This window comes from Myxine glutinosa, chromosome 5 (assembly GCF_964187855.1).
Source record: "Myxine glutinosa chromosome 5, kmMyxGlut1.1, whole genome shotgun sequence".
NCBI lineage: Eukaryota > Metazoa > Chordata > Myxini > Myxiniformes > Myxinidae > Myxine > Myxine glutinosa.
In genome coordinates, this window is record NC_136265.1 from 176,678,589 (window position 1) to 176,701,583 (window position 22,995).

General features: G+C 46.1%; 1 protein-coding gene across 1 annotated transcript in view; it reads right to left on the reverse strand.

Moving 5' to 3' along the window:
• TGM1 (transglutaminase 1) overlaps positions 1 to 22,995 on the reverse strand; it is a 71,226-nt gene that overhangs the window by 7,014 nt on the left and 41,217 nt on the right. Inside the window, exons 4-13 of the mRNA XM_068115469.2 lie at positions 16,373 to 16,615; positions 16,037 to 16,155; positions 9,956 to 10,063; positions 9,668 to 9,842; positions 5,462 to 5,600; positions 5,022 to 5,125; positions 3,533 to 3,621; positions 2,075 to 2,228; positions 1,647 to 1,828; positions 1,397 to 1,496 (exon numbers count right to left, since the gene is read on the reverse strand). Of these exons, the coding sequence (XP_067971570.1) occupies positions 1,397 to 1,496; positions 1,647 to 1,828; positions 2,075 to 2,228; positions 3,533 to 3,621; positions 5,022 to 5,125; positions 5,462 to 5,600; positions 9,668 to 9,842; positions 9,956 to 10,063; positions 16,037 to 16,155; positions 16,373 to 16,615 (1,413 nt within the window). The remainder of the gene's footprint in view (positions 1 to 1,396; positions 1,497 to 1,646; positions 1,829 to 2,074; positions 2,229 to 3,532; positions 3,622 to 5,021; positions 5,126 to 5,461; positions 5,601 to 9,667; positions 9,843 to 9,955; positions 10,064 to 16,036; positions 16,156 to 16,372; positions 16,616 to 22,995) is intronic.

Here is a 22,995-nt window from a genome sequence, read left to right on the forward strand (position 1 = left end):
TTTCATCCACAGCTCAATGGAATACTGTTCTCCCCTATGGGCTGGTGCTCCTGCCTCACACCTGGCTCGGCTTCACGCTGTTGAATCCAAAGCTTTCAGAATCATTGGAATCTCCCGCGATGAAGCTATCTCTGAGGGCCTTTCACTCACTCACCGCAGGCAGGTAGGTGGTCTTTCTGTCTTCTACCGACTCCTCTCCGGCCTTGCTCCCCCAGCTCCCTCTGTGCTCTGTCCCCCAAATATTCCTACAGGTCGCACAAGATCTGCCAGCCACCCTCTGATGGTTAAACTGCCGAAATCTCGGCTCTCTGCTCACCTTCACTCTTTCATTCCTCTTTTCTCCCGCCTCTGGAACAAACTCCCACACTCACTTCAATCACACTCCTCCCTCCAGGTCTTCAAAACAGCTGTTCACCACCATCTCTTATCTTCCCCCATCCAAAACCTTGATCTTTTCTACCCCCACTAATTCACCCCAGATCCACCTTGTTTGAAATTCCAACTTCTTTCCTGGAAGTCTTGGCAGTGTCCATATGTTTTATACCTCTCCCACCCCCCCCCCCTTCCCATGCCTCCCCCCAAAGCCCTCTCCCTCCCACAGTTCTCTCGATGTCTCCATGTCTCTCGCTCCCTGCTCTCAAATGTTGTGTTTGTGTCCTTCCCCCTCTCTCCCCATCTTGTCTACCACTCCCGATGTTATTTGTTTTGTGTGTCTGTTTGTCTTTCTGTGTGATTAATGTTCGCTCTTTCACGAGCCTCGATCTTGTATACCAAAAAAATAAAAAAATTCTCAATCGACTTTCCATTCGAAGGGGTCAATCAAATATCGCAACAGGTTCAGTACCACTGTACGACTTTGGACAACTGTGGTGCACTCGATGTATTTGGTGTGGGTTGACGCAGCTGATTTTCCGTCTTTTAAATGCTCCAAAAAGCTTCAAGAACCCAACGGAGGGTACTGCCCACAGAAGACCACCGACCGTCTGACTTCAATGTCGACTAACCGTCCAAGCCACAGTAAGTGCTGCTCCGAGGTGTCCGCTCTTGCATCGTGATCTACCCACCACTCCAGTCATCTCCAGGCCTTATGCCAGCTTTACTAACAAAAACAACGGAACGTTCCAGTTACCAGTCGGATATTCTGGAAACCCTAATTTATCCCTCTTTGGAGAAGCCTTCAAGGGGACCAAAAGGTCCACTCAAACCTCGTTGCTCAATGTGACTGTGACACAATGTTATCACAAGGAACTAAATAAAGGCTTTTCTTAATGGTTTCATTTTTAACAATCTCATTAAGACAAACCAAGTTCAGTAAGATTCCATTTTCTCCAATTTTTGATCCTCAGTTGCATGTACGAATCGAGCCAATCACCACCACTCTGTACACACGTGGTACCTTTTTTCGGATCCAGGTTCACCTTGAACTTTTCCCGCTTGCACATGGTCGAGCACACGCCGGTGTAATACATCACTTGCACTTGCAACGTCAAACATACCTATGGATGGTACGAAAGGGAAAAGAGGTCCTTAAAAACGAGGGCAGTAGGCAGGAATGTTGCTGCGCGTGTGGCAAGAAGGGAAGCAAACGAGGGCTACTGCTCCAATCTCCATTACTATTGCCATCTTTACGTTGAGGGATAATTCACCTGGCGCGATGATTCCGCGAGGTTCTGCAACACGACAGACATGATGACGTCATTGCCCATCACCGCCCTCTCGTCTGTCTTCACATGAACCGTGACTTCCGATGGATTCGAGGCTGTAAAGAAGTCAGCGCGTGAGCCGTGCTTGCACGCCAGCTCCACCGCAATCCTCTCATCTTGTGATCCTGTTGGACAAGGTGAAATGCCCATGAACGGAGCCCACCTCCTCCCCCCCAAGCCCTCTCCCTCCCACGGATCTCCCGATGTCCCTGCTCCCCATCTTGTTCTCCCGCTCCCTTTATCATGTGTTTTATGTGTCCGTTTGTCCTTTTTGTGATCAGTGTTATCTCTTACATGAGCCTCGATGTTGTACACAAAAAAATAATAAAAACCGATGGCCAGGTGGATGATAACGAGCCAAGCCATCCCACCTTCGGAGTGCTTGTACAGTTGTGTGACGTCCTGCCGTTGGTTCAGGCCCACGGCCTTGGTGCTAATGTTGTGACCGATGGCGTGTCGTTCCGTGTTCAACCTCTCCGTTTCACCGGTTGTCTTCCTCAGCCAGAATATGCGGTCGCTGTTAACCTGCCACGCCGCACGACATCGGTGACGTCACCAAATACCAGGTGTGCTCCACTTCTCGCAAAAAGGGAATGGCTGTCTTTCCATTTTCTGATACTTATAATAATTGTTTCAACTATTGCACAGATGTTCAGTTCAAGAGATGCACAGGTGTTTCCACAAAGGTGCAATGCTTTCCCATGCACTTGCAGCAGCACGAGATGATAAACTAAATAAATACGACTTTCCTTGTGAGGAACTTCAATGCAGGAGGAAGCCATGAGGCCCATTAAAGCCTGCACTATGATTGCCAACCTGTGGTTGTTTGTGGGACAAAGATGGGACAGAGTTGGGAAGGGGAGGTTTGAGCTTTTGGTGGAGGAGGGTGTGAGGACTTGTTGGGAGGGTTGGAGTAGGGACGGTATTGTTGAATTAGGACTGAGAGGTGGAGGACTTGAGATTTGAGAGGGGGAGAGGGTTGATGACTTGGGGTTTTTGAGGGGGAAAGAGTTGAGGAATATTTTTGTGACCGATCTATTCAAAGTTCGCTTTATCGAACCCCTTAGAATCCGATGCATACATCAAAACTGGTTGGATACGTCATTTGTATTGGTTACAGTTTTATACAGTTTTTTTTTTTTTTTTTTTTCAATGAAAACCCTAAATAATTCCCATACACTAAAAACTATATCTGTGAGAGTTATCAGGTATCACGTGATTTATCACGTGACCCGGCAGTGAGGTTCAACGGTTTTCACTCGGTCACTTGCTTAGCACCATGCTCATACTTCATACAATCTTATCGCCATGACTACATTAATAACACTCAAAATCGAGGCTCATGGAAGAGCGAGGTGAAGGAGGGAAACATACTGACTGTGGGGCAACATATGGACACAACAAGCAGCGGAATGTACCAACAGGAAAAGAGGAAGAGGGGGGGAAGAATGGAGGAAACAGTAACCCGCAAGTAAGAAGATTGGGGTAAAAAGGGTCGATGGGGCAGAAATGATCACGGGCAGTGATGGGGATTAAATGCGATGGTGATGCACCACCTGCTTCAAGCCCTGTAGGAAGAGTGGGATTGAAAAGCCTCTAGTGGGCAATTCTATAGACAGGAGAAAAGAGGAGGTGTGCAGCAAGCCTGGATCTTGGCAATATTACCAGGAGGGGGATATTCATGGTAGAAGGGACCTGCAGGATCAGAAGGCTGAGGGAGCAGAGGGAGCTCGGTTTCTGGTCCAGTGACAGAGTATGCAAACTGGAAGCCAGTCAAAGGCATGGAAGATAATTATTTGGTCGAACCCATGTGTTTGTCAAAAGCTTACCTCGGCAAACACAAATGGAGTATCATAGGGCAGGAATACCATGCCGTCTTTGATGGCGTTTATGGACGCAGGACCGCACTGAAATGAACCTGAGAGGAATAACCATACACCGGTGTGAGAGAGAGTGACAAATAAATAAACAAGAAAGATCATGTGGAGCACGATACTTGCAAAATCCACCTCCTCCCCATCTCCCCAAAAAGTTGCCATCGACACATCAAATTGTCCATTGCATTAAGATTAAAATTGAGGATCTTAATCAAAGCTCGGGTCAAAAAATTATTTTCACCTTAAAAATAGTTGGTTTCCCAAGTCAATGAGGCACCATGCAATTGCTGTTTAATTCCCAGGTCAATCGGATGAAAATTGACAATTTTTTAGATGAAAATTGATGATTTTAGAAGTTTGACCTTGAGTTGACCTTGACCTCAAATAGTTGGTTTCCCTATTTAGTGACTCGATATACAATTGCTGTTTAATTCCCAGGTCAATCGGATGAAAATTGACAATTTTTTAGATGAAAATTGATGATTTTAGAAGTTTGACCTTGAGTTGCCCTTTGACCTTGACCTCAAATAGTTGGTTTCCCTATTTAGTGACTCGATATACAATTGCTGTTTAATTTTCAGGTCAATTGGATGAAAATTGACAATTTTTTAGATGAAAATTGATGATTTTAGAAGTTTGACCTTGAGTTTCCCTTTGACCTTGACCTCAAATAGTTGGTTTCCCTATTTAGTGACTCGATATGCAATTGCTGTTTAATGTTCAGGTCAATCGGATGAAAATTGACAATTTTTTAGATGAAAATTGATTTTAGAAGTTTGACCTTGAGTTTCCCTTTGACCTTGACCTCAAATAGTTGGTTTCCCTATTTAGTGACTCGATATACAATTGCTGTTTAATTTTCAGGTCAATTGGATGAAAATTGACAATTTTTTAGATGAAAATTGATGATTTTAGAAGTTTGACCTTGAGTTTCCCTTTGACCTTGACCTCAAATAGTTGGTTTCCCTATTTAGTGACTCGATATGCAATTACTGTTTAATTTTCAGGTCAATCAGATGAAAATTGACAATTTTTAAGATGAAAATTGGTTTTAGAAGTTTGACCTTGAGTTGCCCTTTGATCTTGACCTCAAATAGTTGGTTTCCCTATTTAGTGACTCGATATGCAATTGCTGTTTAATTTTCCGGTCAATCGGATGAAAATTGACAATTTTAGAAATTCGACCTCAAGATGACCTTTGACCTCAAAATCAATAGGCTTCTTCCTTTTGACGAAATGTACAATCTGGTGAAGTTTCGTGAAGATTGGTTTAGAATTATGACCTATAGGAGATTGACATACAAACAGACAGACAGACAAACAGAGAGAGACAGACAGACAGACAGACAAACAAACAAGACCAACCAATATACTTGAAAAATCTTCGATTTTGCAAGTAAAAATACATGGTGAGGAATAAGGAAAGACGGCAGATTCTCACCTGCGCTGGTTTCCTGTGGTGTGGCGTCGATGGCCTGCCATCCCCCGCACCCTTCAGGAAGATCAGGACGTTTCATCCAGCAGTCGTTCCACACATGGAAGTTCCTGATACCAGATGGACGATCAATAAATCAATTGGAAATGTATCGTGGCCCAAAGCACGTGTTTTAGAGAAACACCAAAATGTGAGATAAGTTTGACGACAAAGCGTAGAGAATCCAAACCCATAACATATGCACTGAAGCCTTTATAGGACCAAGACCCAGGTGTCATCTAAAATCCTGGGTCTCGGTCGAGGCAAGACCACAGTGTAGACCGTTCAATAACGGCTTCCTTCAAACAAGGTGGCATTTACTGCGTTATCGACTTCTCCATCTCAGATCCCCCTGGTAGGTGTAGGTGTACCACCACAACCGCCAAAGTTCTGCAGCGTGGACTCACCACACCGAGTCGCCATTGAGTCGAGCTATCGGCTTCTCATCCTCGTCGAAGTAGACGTCCACCGTGAGGCTCGTGTCCGTGTCGTGTGCCGAGGCAAAGTTGGTCACGCTTCTGCATGGGATGCCCAGACAGCGCATAACTACCGGAGGAGACCAGACGGGATGCAATGTCACAAACACAGAGTGCAAAGGTGAGCGGTGAAGGCCCAGTCTCCATGTACGGAGTCCGGGGACCATGTCTCCATTTGCAACACGTAGCCAAATACCTGTCCAGGTATTGTTTGATGTCCAAACAGCTGCATGTAACTTTTGCTCCTTAATTAATCAAACTGCCGTGCAGGTGAAAGGATGATATATCGATCGACTTAGCAGTGCAGGTAAAAGGCTGATTAATCAATCTGCTTGGCCGTGCAGGCTGATTAATTGATCTTCCTGGCTGTACAGGTAAAAGGCTGATTAATCAATTTGCTTGGCTGTGCAGGCTGGTTGATTGATCTTCCTGGCTGTACAGGTAAAAGTCTGATTAATTGGAAGGCTAATCCTCTTGGAAGGCCTAATCTTGGAAGGCCTCTTGGAAGGCTAATCCAACTGAAGGCAATCTCAGTTCCTTCCACCAAGCTCGGAACAAGTGTGTGTCTACCCTCAGGAGTGCCAGGAAGCACTATCTCTCCTCACTCAAGAATGAACTCTCAAACCTGTCTCCTTCCTCCAAATCCTGGTGGCGTCTGGTCAAATCCGTTTCTGGTGTTTGTTCCCCCTCCATCCCCTCCCTTACCTCAAATGGCCACACAGTTGACATCGCACGTGACAAAGCCGAATGCCTCAACTCTGTGTTCGCCTCAAAATCCTTAGTCCCAAACCCATCTCTCTCTGTTCCCACCTTTCCCAGTCGAACCCAACTGCTCCTGGACTCTGTGTCCTTCTCTCCTGACAAGGTGGAGGAGTTTTTGTCAAACCTCGACTCTGATTCTGCAACTGGACCAGACAGCATCAGCCCGCGGGTCCTAAAATCCTGCTCTGCCGCTCTATCTCACCCTCTCTCTGTTCTTTTCACCCTATCTTTTGCTCAAGGTCATCTGCCAGCATCCTGGAAATCAGCTAACATTACCGCTTTACACAAAAAAGGTGCAAAAACAGATCCTTGCAACTACAGACCAATCAGCCTGCTCCCAATTATCAGCAAAGTCATGGAATCCATCATTGCTTCGGATATGAAATCTTTCCTCTTCTCCAATGGCTTGATCTCTGATCATCCATTTGGTTTCAGACCAGGTCACTCTACTCTGGACATGCTGCTTCTGCTGTCTCAACAATGGATGGAGGTCCTCAATGCCAAACAGGAAATCAGAGCTGTCTCCCTTGACATATCACGGGCCTTTGATACGGTCTGGCACCCAGCTCTGCTCACCAAACTCTCCTCCTATGGTATCCATGGAAATCTCCATGCATGGCTTGCGGACTTCCTCTCTGGTCGTAGTCAACGTGTGGCCCTGAATGGATTTCTCTCATCTCCCCTTCCTGTTCAGGCTGGAGTTCCCCAAGGAAGTGTGCTGGGCCCTGTGCTTTTTCTGGTCTTTATCAATGATCTCTCCGACTCTCTGGAAAATCCTCTCTATCTCTTTGCTGATGACTCCACTCTCTGCCGCTCCATTCCTCTTCCCTCAGATCGGCAGTCTGCAGCCTCCTCACTCTCTGAAGACCTGGACAAAATCACAGACTGGTCAAACAAGTGGAACATGTCTTTCAATCCTGACAAATCTCACTCTCTTACTATGTCTCTCCGAAAAGATCGACTGGACAACCCTCCCATCTACTTTCTCAACAATCCTCTCCAAGAAGTTCTGTCGCTCAAGCTTTTGGGTCTCACTAACTGCCATGATCTTTCTTGGGAAAACCACATTTCCAAGCTGGCCTCCAAAGCCAGTCGCCGACTGGGCATCCTCCGTCGTGCGAAGTCCTTCCTCGGCACACCTGAGCTCCTCACCACATACAAGGCTTTCATCCGCAGCTCAATGGAATACTGTTCTCCCCTATGGGCTGGTGCTCCTGCCTCACACCTGGCTCGGCTTCACGCTGTTGAATCCAAAGCTTTCAAAATCATTGGAATCTCCCGCGATGAAGCTATCTCTGAGGGCCTTTCACTCACTCACCGCAGGCAGGTAGGTGGTCTTTCTGTCTTCTACCGACTCCTCTCCGGCCTTGCTCCCCCAGCTCTCTCTGTGCTCTGTCCCCCAAATATTCCTACAGGTCGCACAAGATCTGCCAGCAACCCTCTGATGGTTAAACTGCCGAAATCTCGGCTCTCTGCTCACCTTCACTCTTTCATTCCTCTTTTCTCCCGCCTCTGGAACAAACTCCCACACTCCCTTCAATCCCTCTCCTCCCTCCAGGTCTTTAAAACAGCTGTTCACCACCATCTCTTATCTTCTCCCATCCAAAACCTTGATCTTTTCGACCCCCACTAATTCACCCCAGATCCACCTTGTTTGAAATTCCAACTTCTTTCCTGGAAATCCTGGCAGTGTCCATATGTTTATACCTCTCCCACCCCCCCCCCCCCCCTTCACATGCCTCCCCCCAAAGCCCTCTCCCTCCCACAGATCTCTCGATGTCTCCATGTCTCTCGGTCCCTGCTCTCAAATGTTGTGTTTGTGTCCTTCCCCCTCTCTCCCCATCTTGTCTACCGCTCCCGATGTTATTTGTTTTATGTGTCTGTTTGTCTTTCTGTGTGATTAATGTTCGCTCTTTCACGAGCCTCGATCTTGTATACAAAAAAAAAAAAAAAAAATCAATCTGCTTGGCCGTGCAGGCTGATTGATTGATCTTCCCGGCTGTACAGGTAAAAGTCTGATTAATCAATCTGCTTGGCCATGCAGGCTGATTGATTGATCTTCCTGGCTGTACAGGTAAAATGCTGAATAATCAATCTGCTTGGCCATGCAGGCTGATTAATTGATCTTCCTGGCTGTACAGGTAAAATGCTGAATAATCAATCTGCTTGGCCATGCAGGCTGATTAATTGATCTTCCTGGCTGTACAGGTAAAAGGCTGATTAATCAATCTGCTTGGCTGTGCAGGTTGATTGATTGATCTTCCTGGCTGTACAGGTAAAATGCTGAATAATCAATCTGCTTGGCCATGCAGGCTGATTAATTGATCTTCCTGGCTGTACAGGTAAAAGTCTGATTAATCAATCTGCTTGGCCGTGCAGGCTGATTGATTGATCTTCCCGGCTGTACAGGTAAAAGGCTGATTAATCAATCTGCTGGGCCGTGCAGGTTGATTGATTGATCTTCCTGGCTGTACAGGTAAAAGTCTGATTAATCAATCTGCTGGGCCGTGCAGGTTGATTGATTGATCTTCCTGGCTGTACAGGTAAAAGGCTGATTAATCAATCTGCTTGGCCATGCAGGCTGATTGATTGATCTTCCTGGCTGTACAGGTAAAATGCTGAATAATCAATCTGCTTGGCCATGCAGGCTGATTAATTGATCTTCCTGGCTGTACAGGTAAAAGTCTGATTAATCAATCTGCTTGGCCGTGCAGGCTGATTGATTGATCTTCCCGGCTGTACAGGTAAAAGGCTGATTAATCAATCTGCTGGGCCGTGCAGGTTGATTGATTGATCTTCCTGGCTGTACAGGTAAAAGTCTGATTAATCAATCTGCTTGGCCGTGCAGGCTAATTAATTGATCTTCCTGGCTGTACAGGTAAAAGTCTGATTAATCAATCTGCTTGGCCGTGCAGGCTAATTAATTGATCTTCCTGGCTGTACAGGTAAAAGTCTGATTAATTGATCTGCTTGGCCATGCAGGTTGATTAATTGATCTTCCTGGCTGTACAGGTAAAATCCTGATTAATTGATCTTCCTGGCTGTACAGGTAAAAGGCTGATTAATTGATTTTTCTGGCTGTACAGGTAAAAGGCTGATTAAACAATCTGCTTCGCCGTGCAGGCTGATTAATTGATCTTCCTGGCTGTACAGGTAAAAGGCTAATTCGCCGATTAACTGATGCTAACCATAATACGGGTTCGATCTACCGAAAAAGCCAAAACACCATGATCAACACGCAGTGCACCTTTACCTTCCACAAGTTCATTTTAATTTAACATGCGTAGCCTATGTGTGTTTGGTTCATATCGTTGTTACAATCATCATTATAATACAGTAATTTGTTTAATTTAAGGTCTAGTTCTTACTTCTTACCAGTGGTGACCACAGCAGAGAAGACCCAGCATTGGCCGTAGCGCACGGGAATGCCCGTCTTGCTGTACTGCCGCAAGATGGCGACGCTCCCGTTCCAGGCCGTAGGAGGTGTGCCGAGAATGTAGTCACCTGACCAGTTGCCCTCCAACACTCCACGATCATCCTGACAGTTGACCTGCACGTTACGGCATCGAACCGTCGATCATGCGACACGGTGAGCAGGACGTCCACTCCAAATAACTTGGGCCTACTCAACAATTTGAGGGAATGTGCAAAGAATACTTTTACCATGGCAGAGACGACTCTGGACACGCTCACGGGATTGTGTCGACCGGTCACCGGCATGCCAGATCTGTCCAACAGGTCAAAACAGGCTCGGAGCACTCCCTCCTCGAACTGCACACACACACACACACACACACACACACACACACACACACACACACACACACACACACACACACACACACACACACACACACACACACGTGAGCGCACCCAAACCATCACTCCTTTGGGTCATTGTCACAATCAATTGCTAATGTGACACATTTGTCATACAAGGTCCTCTTTCAAAAAAAAAAAAGATACCATCAATGACATCATTTTTCTTTTGAACAACTTTTTGAACAACATAACTTTTTGAGATATCCTGCTATATGTCGGTTTTGGCCCCATCACTCATTGGTGAAGAATCACTTGAACAGTTTTCTAATTCTCGTATACAGATTCGGATCTTCACCAAAATCGAATCAACTCTTCCTTGTCACACACACAACCTGTCCGCCAGGTTTCGTCCGAATCTGTCCATAACTTTTTGAGATATCCTGCTCTATGTCGGTTTTAGACCTTTGTCTCGGTGGTGACGAATCACTTAAATTCTGGGATCCAGGTCGGAATCTTCATCAAAATCGAATCATTTCTTTCTTGCCATATACTGAACATGTCCACAAAATGTCGTCCGAATCTGTCCACAACTTTTTGAGATATCCTGTTAACAGACAGACAGACAGGGGTGAAAACAACCTCCATCCACCTTTGCTGGTGGAGGTACGTATCGTCATTATACAGGAAAATCCCCCTTTTATACAATTAGATTTTTGTAAATTCGTTTTAATCTACAGATTCATGGACCCTGTGAAGACCACCCTGACCCGGTGAAGACCACCTTGACCCTGTGAATACCACCCTGACCCCGTGAAGACCACCCTGACCCTGTGAAGACCACCCTGACCCTGTGAAGACCACCCTGACCCTGTGAAGACCACCCTGACCCTGTGAAGACCACCCTGACCCTGTGAAGACCACCCTGCGTCATGCAGCTCCACCCTGACCCTGTGAAGACCACCTTGACCCTGTGAATACCACCCTGACCCCGTGAAGACCACCTTGACCCTGTGAAGACCACCCTGACCCTGTGAAGACCACCCTGACCCTGTGAAGACCACCCTGTGTCACGCAGCTCCAGCCTTAACCTTGACCCCTTAAAAATAGAATAATTTCCAGTTGGATCAATATCTAGTCGAATCCTGTTCAACCCCCTAATGAATGCTCTGTCACAAGTTCTTCATTTGTTGGTTTTAAAGATCTGATGGTGCCATTCAAAAAGATAGGCCGTTCTATGCCCAGATCCTGTTCAAATCCTAAATTCTTTCCCCAATCTATGCGAGCATCGCACCAGCGGCGCCCCTAGAATGATGCAACCAGCAGCTTGGTGCTGCAAACGTACCAACGAATAACTCGCAATTGCGAGGGAGTTATCAGGTTGCGGAACACGCAAGTTGAGGTGTTTTGGTAGCAGAGGCCTAGTCAGCGTCGGTGGCCATTTTGTTATTTGTTTGCGCATTTCACATTTTGAACTTTTAAGTTTGAGCGCCAATAGCGATTGGTTTCCCAGAGTAAAGAACACATTATTTTCTCTCAAGTAGGTAGTTGTAACCTTCGGTTCACTTTCGACAGTAATGTTCAGAATATAACTCGATAACACATTTGTTATTGTACACAACATGCTCCGCGTACTGGGGGACCCGTCTGGTGTCCAAATACGCCACCTTTTGGTGCAAGAACCACACTCTAACCGCACGCTTACCAGACCCAGGTCCATGCCATACTATATCTTCATCTGTCACAACATCTTACTATAATTCACCAAATATCCGTCCGTCTGTTCGAAGGTACCGCAAAAACAGCTCAACCGATCGCAACGATATTTTGGGTGGGTAATCCTGGGACCCCCTGGGAGTAAAATAGGCTATATTGTTTTTCCAAGTTTTCCAATTTTCCAGTTTTTCCAAACACGATGGAATAATATTTACCGATATGAACAGTGATGTGGCTTTTGTTGAAATTCTACAAATACTGTTTATTCTATGTACCAGGAGAGAGTAGATTGACTCCTGATGAACTCTTCCTATATAAACGTGCGGCTCCGAAGTAACATGGCAGCGTGTGCAAAGCGACTGAGAAACAGGTGTAGTGGCCGCTTCCGTGTTACAGATTCGGCGCACACTCTTCACATAAACGTGTGACTGAGAAATACGTGTAGCGGCCGCTTCCGTGTTACAGATTCGGCGTGCACTCTTCACTCATAAATGTGCGAATGAGAAAGACGTGTAGCGGCCGCTTCCGTTTTGCAGAATTCAATCTTTTTTTCAAAATGGGCGCCATGTACTGTTTATATTTTGATGATTTGCGTGTGATATGATTCAACGGATGTTTATATGAATCGTTTAAAATAAAATAAAAAGCCTTCAATTTCTGATATTTTGCCTTTTCATTTGGGCCTCTCAATTGAAGCCCCGCCCATTGGGCGGGTACCGTTGCTAGTAATTCATAATTCATAATCAAATGTTTATCCTTATTATAATTGACGGACCGGTGTGTGTTTGTTTATGTGTATGTTTGTCACATTACTCCTCTTACAGTTCTTGGCCCATTACATCCAGGCTTGCTACATAGGATGAGCATGACCTTGGAGTGGCATATGGGTGTTTTATCTTTTCCTGTGGGTTTGGGGGAGGTGGGGGCAGGTGGAGATGCAAATTCTCTATGTAAATGTGTATCGTGTAGTGCCACTCCAGGTGGGAGAAGGTATTACAGGTTCCCAACCTTTACAGTACCGTATTCCTGTCCCCACATTTTCCAGTGCAGTGAGAGGTATTTTGAATTACACGTTTGAATAAGGATAACAACATAGCTCCTCTCTTCGAGTGTGGTAACAGGATACAACAAGCAAAGAGGATGAACTAACAACAAGAGAGGAGGTGAGGAAACAGTAACCCGCATGTATGAGGGTCAAGTTAGGAAGAGTTCATGGGAATAGAAAGATTGTGGGTAGAGATTTGGGATGACATTGTTCACCACAAGTTCACCACTTGCTTGAAGCATAGGGTTTGAATCGTCCATCTCAGGAATGGCGAATGTTTGACATTCCACAAATGGGAGAAAAGAGTTTAGGGTTTGGCCTCACGATATGATTGGCCCACGAGAAGTCACGGGTGATGGTGAAGCTGCTCGACTCAGGAGAAGTCATGGTTGGTGGTGAGACTGAACCTATTCCAGTACCTGACCATGAAAATACATAACTTGGTTCATTTGATGATCCTTCTGGAGCAACAGGGTGAGACAGATTATCCTGGATTGAAGACCTTGTTCTATCATGCGAGCATCTCATTGATTCCATGAGATCGGCAGAGAGAGAGGCACAACTGCTGTCTTCCCTAGCAGACAGATGGGATACTTTATGACAATGTGGAATCAGCTTCACAAAGGAAGATAGGATTTTACACAGCATCGGTGAAGTCATTTATATAGACGAAGAACAAGACTAGATCCAAAACACTGCCTTGGGGAATTCCAGCCTCCATTGAGAGAAGGGAGGGAGTTCTATTGATGGAAACATCTTAACTGCACGTGTGGCGGAAGTCAGATGGCAATGAAGATGGCCTTCTATATCACAGGCAGAGAGTTTGGAAAGCAAAACAGGATGCCAGGCTGTGCCAAACTCCGAGATTTGTCCAGGGAGAAGTTCCTGGACCCTCGTTTAAGATTGAGGGCTTCAAACCATTGCTGAGAGAGGAGCAGCACTATGTCCAGAGCTGGGCCAATCTCGCCTATGAATTAGTGGAAAACTGGGCTGGGCCAATTAGTGCCAGCCCTGACTACAGGAGTAACAAAAAGACTGAAACCTGAGCCATTTTATTTTCTGAAATCTGAAAAGCACAATAGTGCACATACTGAAAAGACCCCCAACGAATCTGAAAAGCACATGAAAATCTGAAAAGCTGAAATTTTGGCATAATAGTGAGCAAGTGCTTTGGCAAAAACGGTATATTTTGTTTTTTGATTAATCAATTAATTCATCAATTACTTAATTATTATCGATTTATTAAGTATTTATTTATTTTCTTTCTCATTTAGGCAATATCAGACACCTTTTGAGCTAGGAAGCTGATATTTGGACACAACAATGATCAAGTGATTTGGCTGTAAAGGATATTTTTCATTTATTGATTAATCGATTAATTATAGAATTACTTGATTATTTACGTAATTAATTTTCAAAAGGTTCCAGATTCGGATGAAGCAGTGCTGGCTTTGGTATTCTATTAGCTAGTTGATTAAGATTAATTATTTTACAATTATTATTTATTTATTTTAATTGCGCAATTAATCAATTAATTGATTAATTATTGTACACCGCTTCCTCTCAATTCTATCTTCATGTGCTGCACTGCGGCATCTCTGGTCGCTGAAGGTGCCTCAATAATTTCGCACGTTGGGGGTCTATGTTATTTACTTATTTGGCATGGGGGCGATGTACCTTGTGTTACGGATTCGTCACTTCTGTTGTTGTGGTCCTCATCCACTGTCAACATTTTTGGTTGCATGTACTATTATTGTTATTGTTTAAGTGAATTGGAGATAACTGTTTTCAAAAGGAAAAAAAAACTTAATGTTTTAAAAAGAAACCGGAAACCGGATCGGGAACCGGACGAAGAAGAAGGAGGAAAAGGAGGCGGAGCAAGTGCGTTCGGAGAAGGAGCCGAGCTGCGTTGAGGTTTTGAGCAAACGCTGGCGAACGGGGGTCACGAGTGAACTTTTGGTTTCCTGGGAAAGGGATTCCTGTGACAGAGTTGTTATCGCTGTGACAGATAAACCTGCGTGACAGGTTTTGCGGTTGATTCCAAAGAGAATCATTGAAGTGCCGTTACGTCTCGAGTACGGGCCGGTTGGCCGTTTTTTGCCTCGCGCACGATTTCGCATCGCTCCAGGTTTTTCACCTCGCTCCAACCATTTCAACGCATCCAGCCGTTAGCCTGGTTTGCATGTGTGACGTGGATTTCGAGTGGGAATTTGCGGTTTGTCGTGTGGGGAGCCGTTGAACATCCATACCCGAAGGTGTGATTTCCCAGTCCCCTCTTGAGGATACCTTTGCCCATCTTTGGCAGTGTGACTGTCAACCGAACGGGATTCTGGTCTCGATACGACATCGTTCTGACGATCACTGGAGCGTGGATTGACTTTGGCTTGATGCCGGGATAGAGACATTGGGAATGTTCTTTTCGCTCACTTGGAGCACAGTGAGTTACATTGTACGAAACTGATGGTACCATCATAGGAATGATATATTGGTTGTACAATATGAATATGAATGAATGATCGTTTTAAGGCCATTTTCCCCGCTATAGCGAGGGTTAGCCTCAGTACAATTGATTAATATTGTTATTGTACTGTTATTTTTGTGTGACCTTAATACAATACTTGTTTGTTGGTAACAATTGGTGTGGTTTCACCATTGATCTTTGACATACAGAATAACACGTCTTTCTGCCGCGACTCCTCTCGGGGCTCAGAGGTACACCGTGGCCGGGGTTTGGGGAGGAGCACGTAACACTTGAATGTAGCTCTACTTGGTTTTAGATCACTACTAAGATTGAGAATGCAAGTTCACGTCAGTAAGTCGTTGGGAACATCAGTAGGACCTGTGCAACTACTTAGCGCAGAAAGATCGCGACCCCCATGGAAACCCACTCACGGCCCCCTTAAGGGTCACGACCCACTGTCTGAGAAACGCTGGCCTGGAGGATGGATAAGTGGGATGGAGTAAACCGGTCATCAAATTGGTGAGATGGAATGCTCAACCTTTGTACCCCAACCACCCTTCACTTAGAACAGAACGGCGCGCAGTGCAAACAGAGCATGAAAGTATGAGCTCAAAGTAATTCCAAGTTTTCATCTACTGGGTAGTGAGTGCTTCGATTCTTTTGGAAAAGAAAAACATCTACTCTCAGCTGACTCAAGTCTGGGCTCCATCAATTCCTACAGCCGTGAAATCCGACAGAAGCACCGCGGTGTTTGAATCCATACCTGTCCAAAATTCCAACCCCGAGAGCCAATCTGGTGTTGGGTGCCATAGTAAATGAGGCCTGTCTCATTGAGTACGTACTCCTTTTTCTCCTCCTCATCCTCCAGGTATACTGCGTCATCTGCGAAACACAAACATCAGAGATCAAAGATCATTTGCAACTTGCTGTGCTTTCAAAACCACCAGCAATGATATTCACACGATTAAATTGTTTGGGTTTACACAACCAAACTTGCTGTTTTGATTAAGACATATGGCAAAAGCCACCCAACTATCATTCTGAAAAATGGAAGTGAGGAAGTCAAGAGATTCACTGCGATATTGCATCATGGTCTCACCACAGCACCATGGGTTGAAGAGGACATAGACATGGGTTGTGCTCGATCGGTATCCACAAACTTCTGTCTCTGGCCCAATGTCGATCTTATAACGCCCAACAATGCAATCCGGGGGACTCGACAGGCTCAGGATAAGATGGCGATGGTTCACTTCCTTCACGTAGGCTCCCCATTCACGGGCAGGGAGCGATGAGGAAGGGTGAAGGAGTACCTCCGTGCCCTTGTTCACCTGCGGATATTCACCTGCAAAGAACAACAAAAAAGATAATAAATGTAAGAAACCGAGGGGGTGGGACCGTGTAAAATGTCTCACATTCTCACTTTTTAACTCCAAAAAGACCATCTGGACAACCCTCCCATCCACGTTCTCAACAATCCTCTCCAAGAAGTTCTGTCACTCAAGCTTTTGGGTCTCACTATCTGCCATGATCTTTCCTGGGAAAACCACATTTCAAATCTGGCCTCCAAAGCCAGTCGCCGACTGGGCATCCTCCGTCGTGCGAAGTCCTTCCTAGGCACACCTGAGCTCCTCACCACATATAAGGCTTTCATCCGCAGCTCAATGGAATACTGCTCTCCCTTCTGGGCTGGTGCTCCTGCCTCACACCTAGCTCGGCTTCACGCTGTTGAAACCAAAGCTTTCAGAATCATTGGAATCTCCGAAGGCCTTTCACTCACTCACTGCATGCAGGTTGGTGGTCTTTCTGTCTTCTACTCCTCTCCGGCCTTGCTCCCCTCCCCTCCCCCCGCCCAGCTCTATCTGTGCTCTGTCCCCCAAATATTCCTTCAGGACACAAAAGATCTGCCAGCAACCCTCTTATGGTTAAACTGCCAAAATCAAGACTCTCTGCTCATCTTCACTCGTTCATTCCTCTTTACTCCCGCCTCTGGAACAAACTCCCTCACTCTCTTCAATCTTCAAGTTATGCTCTTGAAAGGTTCATATGAAGGGGCGCCAATTTCATTCATACACCTGCATGAAGAGGAATGTCCCTTATTTTCTATAGTTTGCCACATGTCCTCGCAAGGCGCAGAGTCCTCCCGTCCTCCTCGCAAGGCCAAAAATGCTTCCGTCCTCGCAAGGCCGAGAGTCCTTCCATCCTCCTCACAAGGCCGGGAGTCCTTCCATCCTCCTCGCAAGGCCGGGAATCCTCCCGTCCTCCTCGCAAGGCCCGGAGTCCTCCCGTCCTCCTCGCAAGGCCCGGAGTCCTCCCGTCCTCCTCGCAAGGCCCAGAGTCCTCCCGTCCTCCTTGAAAGGCCGAAAATGCTTCCATCCTCCTCGCAAGGCCGGGAGTCCTCCCGTCCTCCTTGCAAGGCCCAGAGTCCTCCCGTCCTTCCTCACAAGGCCGGGAGTCCTCCCGTCCTCCTCGCAAGGCCCAGAGTCCTCCCGTCCTTCCTCACAAGACCCAGAGTCCTTCCGTCCTCCTCGCAAGGCCGAGAGTCCTTCCATCCTCCTCGCAAGGCTGGGAGTCCTCCCGTACTTCCTCACAAGACCCAGAGTCCTTCCGTCCTCCTCGCAAGGTCCAGAGTCCTCCCGTCCTTCCTCACAAGACCCAGAGTCCTTCCGTCCTCCTCGCAAGGCCGAGAGTCCTTCCATCCTCCTCGCAAGGCCCAGAGTCCTCCCGTCCTTCCTCACAAGACCCAGAGTCCTCCCGTACTCCTCGCAAGGCCCAGAGTCCTCCCGTACTTCCGCACAAGACCCAGAGTCCTCCCGTCCTCGCAAGGCCCAGAGTCCTCCCGTACTTCCTCGCAAGGCCCGGAGTCCTCCCGTCCTTCCTCACAAGACCCAGAGTCCTCCCGTACTCCTCGCAAGACCCAGAGTCCTCCCGGAGTCCTCCCGTACTCCTCGCAAGACCCGGAGTCCTCCCATCCTTCCTCACAAGACCCAGAGTCCTCCCGGAGTCCTCCCGTACTCCTCGCAAGACCCAGAGTCCTCCCGGAGTCCTCCCGTCCTTCCTCACAAGACCCGGAGTCCTCCCGTACTCCTCGCAAGACCCAGAGTCCTCCCGGAGTCCTCCCGTACTCCTCACAAGACCCAGAGTCCTCCCGGAGTCCTCCCGTCCTTCCTCACAAGACCCAGAGTCCTCCCGGAGTCCTCCCGTACTCCTCGCAAGACCCAGAGTCCTCCCGGAGTCCTCCCGTACTCCTCACAAGACCCAGAGTCCTCCCGGAGTCCTCCCGTACTCCTCACAAGACCCAGAGTCCTTCCGTCCTTCCTCACACTGTCCTCTCCATGATAGGGTTTGATTAATAGCTTATTGCTGTTGTAGGATTTGTTTCTACAATTGACACCTCCCTCCCCCCCCCCCCCCCCAAATTTTTTTTGTTGTAGCACAGCCTTTCTTAGACCCTTAGGAGTTTTAAACAAGTCTGATAGTCCAACAACAGCGTAATCGGGATTGGATCTGCTGAGTGGAGGATCTGCTGTCCCCTGTCATGTGACCAGATCCTCAGCTATGATTGGTGGACGATTGTGAGAGGCATACATACATACACCGGACGGACAGACAAACCAGACAAACGCTACATACATACACTGGACGGACAGACAAACCAGACAGACGCTACATACATACAACGGACGGACAGACAAACCAGACAAATGCTACATACATACACCGGACGGACAGACAAACGCTACATACATACACCGGACGGACAGACAAACGCTACATACATACACCGGACGGACAGACAAGCCAGACAAATGCTACATACATATACCGGACGGACAGACAAACCAGACAAACGCTACATACATACACCGTACGGACAGACAAACGCTACATACATACACCGGACGGACAGACAAACGCTACATACATACACCGGACGGACAGACAAACGCTACATACATACACCGGACGGACAGACAAACGCTACACACATACACCGGACGGACAGACAAACGCTACATACATACACCGGACGAACAGACAAACGCTACATACATACACCGTACGGACAGACAAACGTTGCATACATACACCGGATGGACAGACAGATAAACGCTACATACATACACCGGACGGACAGACAAACACTACATACATACACCGGACGGACAGACAAACGCTACATACATACACCGGACGGACAGACAAATGCTACATACATGCACCGGACGGACAGACAAACGTTACATACATACACCGGATGGACAGACAGACAAACGCTACATACATACACCGGACGGACAGACAAACACTACATACATACACCGGACGGACAGACAAACGCTACATACATACACCGGACGGACAGACAAACGCTACATACATACACCGTACGGACAGACAAACGTTACATACATACACCGGATGGACAGACAGACAAACGCTACATACATACACCGGACGGACAGACAAACACTACATACATACACCGGACGGACAGACCGCTACATACATACACCGGACGGACAGACAAACGCTACATACATGCACCGGATGGACAGACAAACGCTACATACATACATACACCGGACGGACAGACAAACGCTACATACATACATACACCGGACGGACAGACAAACGCTACGTGCATACACCGGACGGACAGACAAACGCTACGTACATACATACCCCGGACAGACAGACAAACGCTACATCCATACACCGGACGGACAGACAAACGCTACGTACATACATACCCCGGACGGACAGACAAACGCTACATACATACACCGGACGGACAGACGAACCAGACAAACGCTACATACATACATCGGACGGACAAACAAACGCTGTTCCAGACGGCATTGCCCGATGCGCTACGCAGTAAAATGTATATTTATATTTTTTTCCTTCCTGCACTCTCAATGTTCCAGCTGCATTTTGGATCTGGCTGAGACTTTCGGAATGAATTTTTGTATCTATCATGTGAATAAAATGTACGCGGAGTTGACACCATTTTTTGACATTGAACTAATTTTAAGGTCAGACATTTGAACATTTTTCATCATAACTCGACTGTTTGTCCGAAAGGAAAGAAATTTTCCTCTCTAGATAGGCAAGAGCAAGGAGTATTTACGCTTCATCTACATCATACCTCTCTGGGTTAAAGGTCAAGGTCTTAAACCCCTGAGAGTACGAAACCACCATTTAGGTTTTTTTCCCTTTTTCCTGCAAATTTCCGAGCTGTATCTTGGATCCAGCTGGGACTTTCAGAATGAAATTCTGCATCAATAATGGGAATACAAAGTACGTGGGGTTGGCATCATTTTTGCGTTGACCTAATTTTAGGGTCATGACCCAATTATAGACATTTTAACATTTTTCACCAAAACTTGACGAAGGTTTGTTCGATCAGAATGAAATTGCCCTCTTTAGTTGGCCTAAAGTCCAGACAGAGCAAGTGACATTTACATTTTATTTACGTCATACCTCGCCGGGTTAGAGGTCAAGGTCGAATGGCGGTCTGAAACTATAACGACTTTTTTTTTTTTTGGCCATCGCTCAATTTTGCCAATCCGGAATCTCAAAGACCGTTTGGTCTTTCAATATGTTTTTGCATCAACATAGTGTACCTGCACTGAAGTTGTGCACCTGATATTTGATTCGTGTCCTTGACCTAGTTTTCAGATTGTGCTCTCATTAACAAAAAACAAGTACAAAAAGTTTTAATTAAAACAAAAGCCGCGTCGATGTTACACAATGCCTAGATGCAGCTGTGCCTATAACGTCGATGTTATAGGCACAGGACATTCCTATTGATTCGATTACTTGATGTTATTTTTGTGCAAAGTGAAAATATATCTCGGCAATTTCCCGTGTGTGGCGACGAATTTTTAATATATCTCGGCATTTTCCCGTCTGTTATTTCAGGCGGTGTATGACTGACCAAGCCGCGATTTAAAAAAAATATATCTCGGCAATTTCCCGTGTGTGGCGACACGTGAACGAAGCTATGCTCCTCTCTCCACATTATTGTGACGACGTATAAATTAAATATTTCATCGTGACGATTGTCATCAAATGGACGAATTTTTAATACTAGGGCATGCCCGTACGTGGGTGCCCGTTCCTTGCCAAAAAAAAAAAAAAACGCTACCCGTACGCTCTACCCCGCCCGTACGCCCGTACGCCCGTAAACAAAAAAAACAACGCTCTTCGCTTCCGCCCTTCGCTCTGGGAGAAATAATGCGCATAAGAAATCGAGAAATTATTATTTTCTCCGGAAGAAATCGAATTACGAACCGTAATGGCGCACGTGCTCGGCTCGGCTCGCAACAACGCGTTCTGTGATTGGCTGCCGGAAGTGAAGTCTTCACTGTCCGGAAGGTCGCAAATCGCAGTTACGATGAATCGCAAATTAGTTTTATTTAGTTTTAAAACATAGTTTAACGGCAACATAGTTTTCCAACGTGAAATAAATGAATACGCTCTCAAATGTGCCGTCCGAGGCAGAGTCTGTTCGCCACGTTCGGCACACGTGATAGCTCGCTGCTCTCTGATTGGTTGAATCGTTTTTTGGACATAGCTCGGTAACTACTTGTCCGATTAATATGAAACCTTGAAAAGGCACATCCTCGGGTCCCCAGCAATATACCTGGCAAGTTTAAAGTATATCGGACCCGTGGTTGTCGAGAAACAGCGGTCACAGACATACATACATACATACATACATACATACATACATACATACATACACACAGAGATTACTGGAATTATAGATAGATATCTCGGCATTTTCCCGTCTGTTATTTCAGGCGGTGTATGACTGACCATGCCGTGATTGTAAAAAAATATATTTCGGCAATTTCTCGTGTGTAGCGACACGTGAACGAAGCTATGCTCCTCTCTCCACATTATTGTGACGACGTATAAATTAAATATTTCATCGTGACGAATGTCATGAAATGGACGAATTTTTAATATATCTCGGCATTTTCCCGTCTGTTATTTCGAGCGGTGTATGACTAAGCATGCCGCGATTTAAACAAAATATATATATCTCGGCATTTTCCCGTCTGTTATTTCGGGCGGTGTATGACTGACCATGCCGCGATTTAAACAAAATATATATCTCTCGGCATTTTCCCGTCTGTTATTTCGGGCGGTGTATGACTGACCATGCCGCGATTTAAAAAAAATATATCCAATGGACTTGAAGTTACAGGCCTTTGAGAATTCATTTCGTTCTATAGAGGGCAACTTTCATCGGATTTTCCTCCAGTTTTTTTTCAACTGAGTCTAAAACGATGTTAGCGACTGTGAAAAATGAAATGATATATCGAATTTGATTTGAAATAAAACTGTGTGAGAGAGCAAGACACCACGGGCCTACAAAACAGGCCTCAAAGCTATGCGAGTTAATAAAATGGTGGATATTTGTTTATATGAAGCCTCTCCCACAATGGGTGGAGCTTTGAGGTTTTGTCTTCTCTGCAAGAACAACAAGAACAAGAAGAAGAAGAAGAAGAACAGCAGAGGGCACTCTATGAGCAGCGTCTGCGACGCGGCTAATAAAAACACCTTTTTGATCATTACTTGAATAATTTTCTTCTGATTTTCATGATATTGGGTTTTGTGGGTAGACTGTAGATGCAGACACATTCACCAAATGTCTGTCCGTCCGTCCGTTTCCAGGTACTGCAAAAACGGCTGAACCGATCACAACGA